The 15,472-nt window shown below is 36.5% G+C and overlaps 1 protein-coding gene across 1 annotated transcript in view; it reads left to right on the plus strand.

The window, feature by feature from the left end:
- Nucleotides 1-15,472, plus strand: part of Itfg1 (integrin alpha FG-GAP repeat containing 1) — a 205,113-nt gene that overhangs the window by 148,590 nt on the left and 41,051 nt on the right. Inside the window, exon 13 of the mRNA XM_042667371.1 lies at nucleotides 10,612-10,655. Within this exon, the coding sequence (XP_042523305.1) occupies nucleotides 10,612-10,655 (44 nt within the window). The remainder of the gene's footprint in view (nucleotides 1-10,611; nucleotides 10,656-15,472) is intronic.

Below are 15,472 nucleotides of genomic sequence, written 5' to 3' on the forward strand. Positions count from 1 at the left end.
TAACACAGACTTCTTTTATGAGTCCATTGACTTGTTAAAAAATTTATTCTACCTCAAAACATAATGTTGGTCCTTAATTACTTCTATCAATTGATCCTGTTTCATGCATAATAGGTCCTCTTTAGTATTAGATGAATAAATTAAAAATGTAATCCATCCTAATAAAATTGTTGGACTTTTTTTTATCTTTAAAAGCAGATTCTAAGGCTGTAATAACATAGCTCTTTTATGTACATCATCACATGGTTCAGAACAATATAGACTTTTTAAATTAGGTAGTAAATGCCAGTTATGGTGGCTCAGCTACTTGGAAGGCTGGGATTGGGAAGATCCTGACAAAATATTCATGAGACACCCCAGGCATAAAACGCTGAGCAGGGCTGGGAAGGTGGCTCAGTGGTAGAGCACTGGCCTTGCATGCATGAGGCCCTGGGTTCGATTCCTCACTACCACATAAGCAAATGAAAAAAGCTGGAAGTGGTGCTGTGGCTCAAGTGGTAGAGCTCACCTTGAGCTGAAGAGCTGAGGGACAACGCCCAGGCCCAGAATTCAGGCCCCATGAGCGGACCCAAAAAAACAAACAAACAAAAAAAAAAGCTGAGCATAAATATTATACTAAATGGTGAAAAACTGAAACCAAGGATTTCTATTCTCTGTATTCCTACTCAATGTAGTACTGAAATTTCTAACCAGAGCAATAAGTCCAGAGAAAAGGAATATTAAATGGATCCAAATGGGGCAGGAAGAAGTCCAGCAATCCCTGTTTGCAGATGTTTCTATATCTGAGTAACCCTAAAGACTACTCCAAAACCCCTAGAGCTGATAACACATTTAACAAAGTACCACAATATAAAGTCACACCAAATCAGTAGCTTTTTTGTATACGAACTATGATGAAATTGAAAGAGAAATATAGCCAAAACAAAATCGGAAAAACTGGAAATAAGCATAACCAGTGAGATAAAGGACCTTTAGAATGAAAATTATAAAACTTTGAAGAAAGAAATTGAAGAGGCCAGAGTGTGGAAAGACCTCCACGTGCAGAGATTGGCAGAACTAATATCATTTTTTTTAATGGCCAAAGAAAACCTATAAATCCAATGCAATCAAAATTCCAAAGTCAATCTTCACAAAAATGGAGAATACAATCAAAATATACCGGGCGCCTGTGGCTCATGTACATAATCCTAGCTACTCAGGAGGCTGAGATCTGAGGATCGTAGTTCAAACCCAGCCCAAGCAGGAAAAGCTGTGAAACCTTTACCTCCAAATAAACCACCAGAAAACCAGAAGTGGCATTGTGGCTCAAGTGGTAGAGCGCTAGCCTTGAGCAGAATAGCTGAGAGACAGTGCCCAGGCCCAGAGTTCAAGCCCCATGACTTACCAAAATAAAAAAAGTGTGTGTGGAAGCACAAAAGGCCTCAAATAGTCAGAAGATCCGGAGGAGAAAGGTGGGGGAGGAGAGGGGGGATGGTAGGGGAAGCAAAGGAGGAGGCAACAATGGTTGATAAGAAGAAATGTACTCATTATCTTGCCCATGTAATTGTAACCCCTCTGTATGGTATTTTCACAATAATAATAATGCTAGAGCCTAAGTCAGGACAGGTATCATTGATTGGTACTGATAGCTGAGCTGTAATAATCTTGAAGATTGTCCACACATCCTAAATTGAAAACAAGAGATAGCCATTTGAGTATAAGAGGCTTTAGTTTTATAAAACAAGATAATTTTGCATTAAGGATATTAACATAAATACCAATAACATACCTTATAGAAAGGTCATAGAAAATAAGATACCAATTTAAAGCAATCATTTGAAGGAAAAAGAACCTTCTAGTCATTTTGTTATGCCCTTCTACACTTTGATTAGTTGTTTGTCTTAAGTCAGAAAGTTTTGAGTATGTAATTACTCTTTACAGGCCATGTCCAGAATTGATTGTGCTCTAAAATTGCTGTTATTCTAATGCTACAACCAGCCTATGCTAAATACCATTGTTTTTTAATTAAGAAGATTTGGGTACTTAAGCTTCTAGAGTGGCCCCTAGTAGCAAATTGCTAGGTGGTCCAGCTGTTCAGATTCACAGTATTTGTGGGAAGGCAAAGAGGCCTTGTATATTTCCAATTCATGAGATTCCCTAGTTCACCTGAATCAAGTCATTCTTAGCTCTAATTTTTTTCTCTTATTGCTGTCAGCTACATTTTGAGGTTCCAAACCCCAACTTATGTCAACTATCTAACAAAATATATTTGCCACAGATCTTTCGATTGTAAAAGTATCTTCACTTTTACTTACGAAACAAGATAACATCTTTCCTTTTAAATTTATTTTTCTTCCTGACTCTAGGTTTTATTTCATTTATTTCATTTTAGATGAACTGTAACCCCCTTCCCTGAGAGTAACTAGCAAGGAATACTAGAGCCCATAACTTGGAGAGAGGGCAATAAAAGAAGGGTGGGAAAGATGGAGAAAGACAGAAAGCAATAGAAAAAAATATATCCATGGAGTGTCTAATGTAATGTTGCCCATGGTTAATAGTATCTATGTATGAATATTGCTATATTTTGGGTCCATTTGTCATTTGTGTAAAGTAGCTAATTTACACTGAATTACCGAGCAAGAATTCAAATTTTTATGCTAGAAATTTCTTTCCTCATACATGGACAAGCATGCTGTATGACTTAGTGTGAAATAATGGAATCACAAGCATTAGTAGTTTAAAAGGAACAAGTTTTGAACAATATTAGCCATTTTGAACAATATTAGCAAGCCAATTAAATCTATAATAACCAGTGATTCACAAATTTGTTAAATATTTTAATTGCTGTTTTTTCATGTAATTTTGTTCATAGGCTATCTTCATTTGTATTTCATTAATCTTTGTGTTTCAGTTTGCTTTTGAAAGTTTTAAAATTAATTTTAAAATTACCCTGATGGAAGGGGTTATAGCTCAGTGGTATAGTAGCTGAGGCCCTGGCTTCAATCGCTAGAATCACAAACAAACAGAAAGGAAATTATTTGGGGAATCATTTATTTTAAATGATACTCTATAAAATTATATATATAAATGATTTATATAAAATGATATTGATCCCCAGAGGCTCACATCTATACTCAGGAGGCTGAGATCTGAGGATCACAGTTCAAAGCCAGCTGGGGCAGAAAAGTCTCTTATCCAATCAGTTACCCAAAAAGCCAGAAGTGGAGCTATAGCTTAAGTGGTAGAGTGCTACTCTTGAGTACAAAAGATCAGGGATAGCACCTGGTCCCTGAGTTCAAAACCCAGGATAGGTATACACACAAAAAAAGAATATTATAAAATATAGTTATAAGTCTTAAATTTTGTAATGTTATAAATAACAATATATTGTTACAAAAGCTTATGAAACGGCTAAAAATCTTCAAACTTCAAGTATCTTTTAGCAAGTTCACCAAGTCACTTAGTAAACAATTAGTAACACTTGAAGTAAACAGTGTAGAGAAATAGGAAAAAAAAATCAATCAAAACAATCTTTGCCTTTAAGAAGCTCACACTATTCAACACCACAAATCATAGGAGGCTGGAATTATATGCAGTATCTTTCTTGTTCAAGTTTCCTTTGCCACAATGAACCGGTTTCCTATCTCAGTGAACCTTTCCAGTTGATATTATAGTTGCATAAGAAAAATGTTTTACTTTACTCATAACCATACATTTTTAGATCAGAAATTTAAGTGTCCTGTTTTTAGAAAAGTAGACTTTTGCTTTAATAGTAAATTCAGCCTTCATACGTTTAGGGGTCTTTTTTTCCCCAGACTAAAGCACAAATGATGGAATTTTTATTCTGATATCACTGGGGAAATTATATTCTTGCACTTATTTAATAGACAACTCATAACTTGACATGATGAAGTCTTCAAAATTTCAAGATGACATTGTAGAAATGCTAGAGTCTACCTTATTTTTCTATTATGCAATAGAACCTTATTGATAAGATTTTGATTTGGTATTTTATGTTTTTATGATAAAAATAAGTATGTTTTATAAAAGACTTGGAACCTAAACACTTTTAAAAGTTGTACTCTGCCATTTGGTAATTAGACAGCTACAATAGTGTGGAGCATTCTCCACTTGGCTTCTGCTAATTTCTAAAGTTTCAAGTTCACTCCTGAAATCCAGAATTGTAGAATCTTTATTTTTAAAATGTATAGATTTACTGTTCATAATGTGTGTTTATATATACAATTGTTGATAAGCTATATATATATATATATATTTTTTTTTTTTTTTTGGTGGCTGTAGGGTTTGAACTAAGGGGCCTTGTACTTACTAAGGAAGCAATCTACTTCAGCCATGCCCTATACGATGATTATTAAAATTTAAATTATTACATTATTATTACACTATTATAGTACACTATTATAGTACTGTAAGTACTATAATATTACACATTACATAATAAAAGTGAGAAAGCAGAAAATTAGCGTTAATAAACATAACTTACCTTCCTAGTTGTTTGCATGTTTTTCTTTAGAGAGAACCTGTCTCCCATGATCCATCCTCATTACTAGACCTGACTCTTCAAAACTGCCCTCTTGTAAAAAATTTTGCCAAATGTAACATTGAACCTTACAAGAGCTTTTTCAACCCAGACCACTTTTCTTTGTGCTAGGGCAGAATATTATGAACTTGAAACTACCTAATAGCAATATAAAGCACATTTTGCCATCATAGAATTTGGAAGATTTTTATAAACCTTACTAATTATTTTGTCCAACTATATTACTTCAGAGCTTTTTATAAAACCACAGAAGAAAGCAAAGTGAAACTATTTGCTCATGACTACACAGTGAGTTAGCAAATGTAGCAAGAAGCAGCCCTAACTTCGTGAGATTTGTCTGTACTACATGAATGAAATGCCATAAAGGAGTAGAGCTTCTGGGTTTTACCAGTGTTTATATAAAATAGTCACTTTAGGATTCATTCTTACTCAGGAACCGAGAATAATAATCTGGTATGAATAGAAACTAAGAAAGAAAAACCTATTAACAAACCTACAGTTCGAAACCAGCTCTGTCGTCCTCAGATCTCAGGCTCCTGAGTGGTTGAGATTGCAGGCATGAGCCATCAGCACCTGGTTCAGACATTTTTTAAATCTTATCTATGAAGAGAAGGAAGGAAGAAATATGAATGTAAATAGGTGTGTGCCTTTCTGTCTAATAGGAATATAGTCGGGTGAGTCACAGAGGGTTTTATTGATAAGGCCAAAGCTAAAAGTAAACTCTTCAGTATCATTTCTTAGCAAAATTAGCAGGCTACTGAAAGAAGCTAATGACATTTTTTTTTTATCTACATGAAATTTACTGTTAGAGGCCAGAATCAGTGTGAGGAAAGTCTGCCTTACCTGCTTGCACTAACCATGTGGGTATTACCAAAAGAAGGTGAAACTGTACTACATATGAAACAATAATTTCACATATAATGTATGATTATAATGAGGGAAATCCGAATTTCTGAATTTCTAGTTAAACAATATTAATGCCAAGATGATTCTTAAGCTCAAGGGTTATATCTACTTTGACCTTATATAAAGTTCCTCAGAGAAAAGTTCTAACACTTATTTTTTTTTTTTGTCATTTGTGGGGCTTGAACTCTGGGCTTGGGCACTGTCCCTGTGCTCTTCAGCTCAAGGCCAGTGCTCTACTGCTTGAGCCACAGTGCCACTTCCAGTTTTCTAGTGGTTTATTGGAGATAAGAATGTCACAGACTTTTCCTGCCTGGGCTAGCTTTGAACTGTGATCCTCTCAGCCTCCTGAGTAGCTAGCGTTATAGGCATGAGCCATCAGCGCTGGCTTTAATATTATTTTTATAACATTTAGATCTTTTCTGTAATAATGTGAAACTTATATTTTGACAGGAATTCATTTTGAGTAAATACTCTCAGGCATGCTAAACAAGACAGATATTTTATCTTGTAAAGAAAATACAGCTATTCATTGATTTCCTAGCTTTATAATAGGATAATGGGTTCTTTAAATGAATTAGCGCCTTGTTAAAGGTGGTAGTTACATCATCTTGCAAAAGACTTCCCTTTACTTTGTGACCTTAAGTAATGTAAAAACCTAAATTTTCAAGTTGCTCTTCTGAAACAGAAAGAAACAGATTTATTTCACAGTTTCATCAAAGAATTAGAGAACTTTATTTCTAGCCAGGCTCCAATGGCTCATGCTTGTAATCCCAGCTACTCAAGGAGGCTGAGATCTGAAGGTCAGGGTTCAAAGCCAGCCCTGGCAAGAAAGACCATGAGACTCTTAACCCAATTAATCACCAAAAATCTGGATACAGAGCTGTGGCTCTAGCACTAGTATTGAGCACAAAAGTTCAGGGACAGTGCCCAGGCCCTGAGTTTAAGACCCAGGACTGACACACGCATCCATGCACATGCACACACACACAGAATTACATTCCTAAAGTGAATTCATCTTCTGACTTTGGCACTTTTCAAAAAACCAGTGATTGCTTTCCAAAGATATTTGATAACCTTTTGGGGGTAGTTTTGCCATCTACATTTTTTTAAAAACTTAAATATTAGACCCAGTTACTCTATTTCTGTGATTTTGTTTTCCCAGCACTAGCATTTGAACTCAGGGCCTTCACACTTGCTAACTGTGAGTGCTACCACTAAGCCTCCATTCCTCTTTGCCCAGTTGATTTTGAGATAGTCATGCTTCCTACGCTAGTATACACCTGAACCACAGAAAGGTATTTGGGGATTTCTGACATAGCTGGAGTGGCAGGTACATGCCACCAAACCTAGTTTCTTTCCATTTATATGGGCTTTTTTGCCCAAACTGGCCCAGAATCATGATCTTCCCATTCTCAGACTCTCACATACCTGGTATAACAAGCACATGCCACCCTACCTAGCTATTCAGCTCTTTTTGAGACAGATCTTCCTAAATTGCCCAGGCTGGCTTGAAACTTTCCTCTTTCCTCAGCCTTGGAGGTGCTAAGATTATACATATGCACCACCACACCTAGCTTATTTCTTTTAATTGTTTCCAATGAAAATGTCAGAAATTTGGCCAAAGATATGTGTAGAAATGTACTAGGAGTACGTGATATTCATTACAGAAAAAGTTTCTATATTGATAAGAAAGAGCCTAAATATTGTTACAAAGATGAATGGCATACACACTTACACAATGGCACTCTATTCAAGTTTGTGGGTCAAATTTGGGGCTAATTAACTCCTGACCCCCCCCCAAAAAAATACAAAATAGCGTGTACTGTGATTTCATTTGCAAAGTATTTTTAAGCTCTGTGTGCTGGGCTGGGAAAGTGGTTCAGTGGTAGAGTGCTTGCCTTATAGGCCGGATGCTGTGGGTTTGATTCCTCAGCACCACATAGGCAGAAAAAGCCAGAAGTGGAACTGTGGCTCAAGTGGTAGAACACTAGCCTTGAGCTGAAAAAAAGCTCTGTATGTTGACCTATTCGAGCTTCCATTACAGAATGGGTGGTTTAAGAACAGTCATTTTGGGGCTGGGAAGGTGGCTCAGTGGTAGAGCACTTGCCTTGCATGCATGAGGCCCTAGATTAGATTCCTCAGCACCACATAAGCAAAAAGAAAAAAACCGGAAGTAGCACTGTGGCTCAAGTGGTAGAGTGCTAGCCTTGAGCTGAAGAGCTGAGGGACAGCGCCCAGGCCCAGAGTTCAGGCCCCACAACTGGACTCCCCCCCAAAAAAAGAACAGTCATTTTTGGGCTGGGAAGGTGGCTAGGTGATAGAGCACTTGCCTTGCATGCTCGAGGCCCTGGGTTCGATTCCTCAGCACCACATAAGAAAAAAGCCGGAAGTGGTGCTGTGGCTCAAGTGGTAGAGTGCTAGCCTTGAGCTGAAGAGCTGAGGGACAGTGCCCAGGCCCAGAGTTCAGGCCCCACGACCGCACCCAAAAAAAAAAAAAAAAAAAAAGAACAGTCATTTTTTTCTCACAGTTCTAGAGGATGGAAGTACAAACACAAAGTGCTGCCAAGATAGATTTTTCTTCTGTGGTTTCTTCTGGAAGCTTGTGGTGGCTGCCAACTCAGTGTGTGCTCTCCTGACCTCAGCATGAGCTTCCTTACCTATTATAAGAAAACACCAATCTTTACCAGACAAGTGACCTCACTTAGCCTGAAGTTCCACCATACACCACTGCCACCCTGGTAGTAAAGGATTTAGCATCTGAATTTGAGAGAACAAATTCAGTCTGTAACAGTCTGGTGGTATAAATCATAGGGGGAAAAAAAGTTTTTCCTCTATTTCACTTAGTCACTGCAACCCAGACCACTTCACCCCTAAATTAGCAAACTGTGCTGGAATTTCCCCCATGTATACAAACAAGTCAATCTGCTATTGTCTACCTGCAGATAATGTCAGGTTGAACAGTTTCAGTGATGTGTTAGTATCATAGGACTCCTCTCCACTTTAGATGCCAATTATTAGTCCCCGTTTGTATCCTCTATTTCTAAGTGACTGACATATGTATAATCAGTGTTCCATAATACCTTCTTCTGCTTTAACATTGACAAATTTGCTCAATCAAGAAATTACTTTTCAGCAAGATAATTTAATGAATGTAAGGAGATCATTTGAAGCAGGGCTCTAGTGGCTCACACCTGTTACTCTAGCTACTCAGGGGGCTGAGAGCTGAGGATTATGGTTTGAAGTCAGCCCAGACAGGGAACTTTTTGAGACTTATCTCCAATTAACCACCAAAGAGCTGGAAGTAGCTCAAGTGGTAGAGCACCTGCCTTGAAAAAAGTCTCAGGGACAGCACCCAGGCCCTGAGCTCAAGCCCAAGGAGTAGTGTGCACGCGCGCGCACACACACACACACACACAGATAATTTGAATGAAAGTGCTTGTAAAGAGACTTGGTATAAAAAAATGGTTCATGCATTTAAAAAGGCTGGCAAGTATAATATCTGAAGAGCATATGTCCCAGTCAGGATGATCTTCTTACTCCAGGCAAGGTCACCCTTTTACTCTATTAAGGTCCTCAATTGACTAGATGAGGCCCATTCACATTATGGAGAATAATCTACTTTTCTTACTTCACCAATTTAAATGTTAGAATCATCCAGCAGATCCATAACAGGAACAATCAGATATCTGGGCACATTCTGGCTCAGTCTACTTGACATATAAAATGAACCACTGAAAATTATTTGAAAATTACTTTTTAGAACAGTTCAAAAATTACCATTGTCTACCTAGTTGAGGGAAGAAAAGGAGGGGATAAGGCATGGAAACTCAGAATAAAATAAAAACCATACACTTTGCTTAGGTTGTAAACTTAAACGCTGAAATTGTTTGCATTGGAAAATACTGTTTTCTCAGGTCATTATGTACAATAGTAAATGAATAAACATCTTTCTTTGTGATAAAATTGGTTATGCTCTTCTCCTGATGCCTTTGTAATTTACAAGCTCTGTGTTTACTTGGACTGCTGTAACAAAATACCTTCAACAAAGTAATTTATATGCAGCAGAAAACTGTTGTTTAAATTCTGGAAACTGAGAGAGGTCCAAGGTGAAGACACTAGAAGGCTGGTGTCTACTAAGGACTCACTCTGCTTTCAAGACGGTACCTTGCTGTGTCCTCACATGACAGAACAAGCAAGAAATTTGCTCAGGCCTTTTTATAAGAACAGTAGTTCATGAGAGTGCGGCCTCCTTGACTTCAATACTGCCAAAGGCCTTACCTCTTAATATATGGTTACTAGGTTCTAAAACATGTGAATTTGGAGGACACCAACATTTAGACTTTAGATGTTGCCTAACTACAGCACTTGCATTATGATTGTCATTTCATACTCATAAATGTGAAAACATAAGAAATTATATCCACTAACAAATATTTGTCATTTATTGACTGTGGTTACTGAGAACTATCCGTCATCTTTTTCATGTATAACATAGAGAATATTCAACTCATTTCACATAATAACTGCTTTCTTACAAAGGTATCACTTCACCAGAAATGTCAAAAGTAGTTATGTTCCAAACTCACAGTGCTTGCATAAAGATTGTTCTGATAGTTTAGCCTCTTTTTTTTTTGGTTATTACAGAAGAAAATATTATCACTGGATTATATTCTCCATAATAGGTATTAAGACTGCTCAGAATCTTTGATGGGATAGTATTTATTAAGGGTACTCAAAATCTTTGACCCAGAATCTTAATGGGATAAATAGGAAAAGACTACTAATGTTCCATTTGTATTTCTCAGTATATATTTTAATTGGGTTGTACCAGACACTTTCTGGCAGATTTTAAGCCAGCTTTCAAATTTACACACACAACTGGAAATAACCAACAGTATGTATGGTATAATATAACCATAATTAATTATCTCACTTAGGTAGTGCACAAAATAGCACCACTCTGACGCTTTAGTAAGGATTTTTTAAATATTGGTCTAGAGTGAACAAAACTTTAATTTGCTCATATCTAAAGAAATTTAAATTGTTTCTGCTCATTGTTACAAGTCAATGAGTGTGTTAATTGTTTTCAAGGGAAACTAGACCTTACTTTAAATATAAGCTTATAATTTAATAGTAATAATAACCTGTTGTTTCTTTTTCCACAGTTCTTAGTGGTCTGTGTTCTAATGATTGTCCTCGTAAGATAACAGTAAGTAAACATAATTCTTAGTTATAAATATACCTGTGAAAATCTGTGCATGATACAGATACACTTAAAATATATTATTATAGGCTATAATCAAAATGTCATTAGTGTGTAGCAGTTATTAAAGTATCCTTCAATACTCTGGGAAACTGCTGACATTAATTTTCCTTAAAAAGTTCTTCCTATATGAAGCTGGGCAATGGTGGCTCACACCTGTAATCTTAGCTACTCAAGAGGCTGAGATTTGAGGGTCGCGGTTCAAAGCCAGCCCGGGCAAGAAAGTCCGTGAGACTCTTATCTCCAATAAACAACTAGAAAAACAGAAGTGTTGTTGTGGCTCAAGCGGCAGAGTGCTCGCCTTGAGCTGAAGAGCACAAGGACAGCGCCCAAGCCCAGAGTTCAAGCCCCACAACCGACAAAAAAAAAAAAAAAAAAAATTCTTACTATAAAAGTTATCTAATACATGAAGTATTCTCTGATATCCTCTCATTGTTTCTGAATATTTGGCACCTACAATATTTGATTTTACTTACTTTTGTAAATTAGATGCCTCTCTACTTTGCCCTATGAATCCTTGGGGTCAAGAAACTTACTCATCTTTCTGTATCTTGTACACAACACAGTTCAACTCATTCTTGACAATTCATGACTTTTTTGCAGTGTTAATATTAATTTTCTGTCTAATAGAAGGGCTCAGTGAAAATAATAATGTAAAAATCATAAGGTTTTTGTTTTGTTTTTTGTTGGTCATGGTACTTGCTCTGGGCTTGGGCACTGTCCCTGCACTCCTCAGCTCAAAGTGAGTGCTCTACCACTTGAGCCACAGTGCCACTTACAGTTTTCTAGTGATTTATTGGAGATAAGAGTCTCATGGACTTTCCTGCCCGGGCTGTCTTTGAATCATGATCCTCAGATCTCAGTCTCCTGAATAGCTAGGATTACAGGCATGAGCCACTGGCGCCTGGCTTTATCAGGTTTTTTGAAGTAGGATGTTCTGTAAAGTGTAATAAAGTGTATTTGCAAGCATGAGTATATGTATATAAGGGGGATGGTTACCCAAATCCAGGAAAAAGTTCAAATCAAAATCAATGTTAACTGGAGAGACCACATTTGCCATGGTAGCAGAAGCTGCTTCCCTATTTCCAGCACCTTGGAGACAGAATATCATCCAAAGCAATGCTTTAATTGTGATGAACCTGGGCTTTTCTAGAAGATGTCCAGTAAAGCCAACATTTGTAAATGCAAGTATGCACTAGGGACTAAAACACAGAAGGAGAGAGTAACTGCAGGGTGTATGAGAAAGCCAAGTACAGTATATAGAACAAAGAACCCATGTGCTCTAAGAGCAAATTACAGGTTTTGAGAAAGAAGAACTTTTAATGTGAACATATTGTTACAGTTGTTCATTTTATTAGTTACTCATTTACTGTACTTAATTTAAATAATGAAATTTTAACATAGATATGTAATATATAGGAAAAAACAGTATATATTGCTAGTGTATTATCCATGTCTTCAAGCATCCTCTTACATCTGAACTTCTCTTCGAGGTTTGTGAATCTCTTCCTTGAGGATAAGACTAGAGTATAGTAAATACTGAGTTCTCTCTACAGTCCCATGAAATCAATAGCTTGATTATATGTCTTTTAAGAAGAAGAAACCAAAACTCAGAGAAATAAAAATAACTTGTTCACAGTGGACAAATGGATCAAGCAAATATGATACATATACACAGTGGAATTTTATTTCTCCATTAGAAAGAATGATATTGCATCATCTGTAAAGGAAAGGGAAGGCATGAAAAAAATTATGTTAAGTGAACTTAGGCTCAGAGAAACAAACGTTACATGTGTTATCTCATATGTAGAAGCTAGAATTAGTTTATAAATATGTAGGTAAGTACTTAGGGTGGTATATAAGTGTATACAAATTTTTAACTGAAATACAGTAGATTCAGAGGAAAAATCAAACTGTAATTCCTTAGAAAGGCAAAATTATAGTTCAACAAAATAAACACTAGGAATTGGATGCTTGAAAGAGGTATGATGGGGTCAAGGGGAGAGGAGTAAGCAAATGACAAAAGCAGGGGGAGAATGAAGTCAAAAATTGAATATATGTTCTATAAAATTAAGAAAAGTGAAAGGAGGTGGGTTGGGAGGGATGGGTGAGAATGTTGAAAGGGGTGTCACCTATCAAGATGCATTGTACTCATGAACTGCTTTGTTGAATGGTAACTCCTGTGTATACCTACTCAAAGATAATAAAAATAGTTTTAAAATAAAATAAACTAGGTACTGGTATTTTACACTTTGTAATCCTAGATACTCAGAAGACAGGCCTGAGGATTGTAGTTCAAAGCCAGCCAGGCAAGGAAGTCAGTGAGACACTTACCTCTAATTAACTACCCAAAAACTGGAAGTGAGGCTGTGGCTCAAAAGTATTAGAGAGCCTTGAGTATAAAAGCTCAGAGAGCACCCAGGCCCTGAGTTCAAGCCCCATGACCAACAAAAAATAATAAATAACTTTCTCAAAGTCCCACAGAAAATATGTGGAATAGAAGAAATTTGAAACCAGAAAGTCTGACTTTGATAACTCTTATTTTCAGAATTTAGAAACAGCAAAAATATTCCCAAGATGTGAAATATATACAGTAAACTCATATACCTTCAATTAATATATGGCTCATATCAGTCTACTGAACATACCATAGATTGGGTGACTTAAAAAATTAGAGAGAGGGAAAGATCTTAGTTTTAGAGGCTTTAAGTTCAAGATCACATTGTCAACATAGTTAGGTGGTGGTGAGGGTTTTTTATCTCTGGTTTGCAAATCACCTTGTCACTGCGGTCTCATGTAGTTTTCCTCTGTGGACATATGAAATAGAGTCTCTTCCTATAAGAGCACTAATCCTATCATGATGGCCTCATCTTCATGATTTCATCTGAACCTATTTATGCTCCAAGAAGCCCAGCTCTAAACCATAGTACTGGGGTTGTAGCTCCAACACATGAATTTGAGAGAGACATAAACTATTTTTTACAACAATAATAAATAACTATGTCAAAGAAATATGAGAAAGAAGTTATATGTTACTTCATAGATGTGATCTGTGTTGATTAATATTTCTCCAGATTAAGTTTTTGGTATTAGCTTTTCATGTTTCATATAAAGGAATTTATACTGCACACACAATTACTTAAAAGAAATAGGGGAATTATTTCCAAAGGTCTTCTCTTAATCCTTTTGGAATTGAAAATTCCTAGTGATATAATTAATACTCTCTTGCATTGTAAATACATAAAAATTGAGGTCTTCATAGACTTATCCCTACTCTAACCAGACACATAAAAGGTAGGAAAGGCTAAGTGATATTCCACATATTTTCACTATACTTGAAGTGACACAAGGTAAAAAATGTACAGGTTTCTTGGCATTTTCTATACATATTGCTATTGTAATATGTTTTGTACTGAATATACCCATGGTTTTTTATGGCATTGTTGAGAAAAAGCGCCTTGAAGTGTATAATGCTGGTATGACATGTGGGATAAGAAACTTAACAGTCTTGGGGCTGGGAAGGTGGCTCAGTGGTAGAGCGCTTGCCTTGCATGCCTGAGGCCCTGGGTTCGATTCCTCAGCACCACATAAGCAAAAAAAAAAAAAAAGAAAAAAGCCGGAAGTGGAGCTGTGGCTCAAGTGGTAGAGCGCTAGCCTTGAGCTGAAGAGCTGAGGCACAGTACCCAGGCCCAGAGTTCAGACCCCACGACCAGACCCAAAAAAAAAAGAAAGAAAGAAAGAAACTTAACAGTCTTATAGCTATGAGTACTAGTAATAAATATCATTTCAGTTGCAAAAGAAAAGTGGACATTGAATAGTTCATCCTATAAATAGAACAGAATGACTATTCTCCAGGTCTGACTATGGGCCCCAAGGAGTTTTTCTTTTTGTCAGTTGTATATATCAATATTTCATTGCTTGAAATTAAAACAAATAATTCAAAATATTTTAATTTGTCTTATAAAATGACATATTCCTCATGTTAGCCATGTTGGTTTTTCTTTAGAAGAAGACTAAATAAATTATAACGAAATGGTATTGTTTAAATTATTTCAAATGCCTTTAATACCATCATAATGGAAGATAGATTCTCATCTCTTTGTATTCACTTTTTGTGTGTATGTGATACGTTGTTTTGGCTGAAATATCTAAGAAGAATTCAGACTCACAAAGCTGTGTAGTAGAAAAGGAAGTATTTCTATCAGATACAGATAATTGTTGTTGGTCATCATTTGGCATTTGGCTTTTGGCAGTACTGGAGTTTTAAACTTGGTGCCTTACACTTGCTAGGCAGATCCTGTATCACTTGAGCCACACCCCGAACTCTTTTTGCTGCTAGTTTTTCAGGTAGGTCTCCCTTTTCTCCAAGGCTGGCTTGGACTTCAGTCCTATTTATGCCTCTGCATAGCTGGGGCAACAGACACAAACTTGCTAGTTGAGAATAGAGTGCTTAATAGCTTTTTCCCCAGCTAGCCTCAATTTGAAATCCTCATCTCTGCCTCCTAAGTACCTGGGATTACAAGTATAACCTACCACATCTGATCCTATCAATCTTGGAACCAGACAAATGAGTTTATCCTGCTAGCTGGTACAGTATTAAGATGTTCTTTAATTGCTACATTGAATGCATTTCTTACATTTTCTTTTGTTAATGATTTCTAATTTAATTCTATCCTTGTGAAAGATAACCTTTCTACACTATTAAAACTTCTACATCTATTATAGTTTGTATGGTTTCTCCTAAAGAAAGTTGTTCAAACCAT

Source organism: Dipodomys spectabilis, unplaced genomic scaffold (assembly GCF_019054845.1).
Source record: "Dipodomys spectabilis isolate Male_0828 unplaced genomic scaffold, ASM1905484v1 ptg000394l, whole genome shotgun sequence".
NCBI lineage: Eukaryota > Metazoa > Chordata > Mammalia > Rodentia > Heteromyidae > Dipodomys > Dipodomys spectabilis.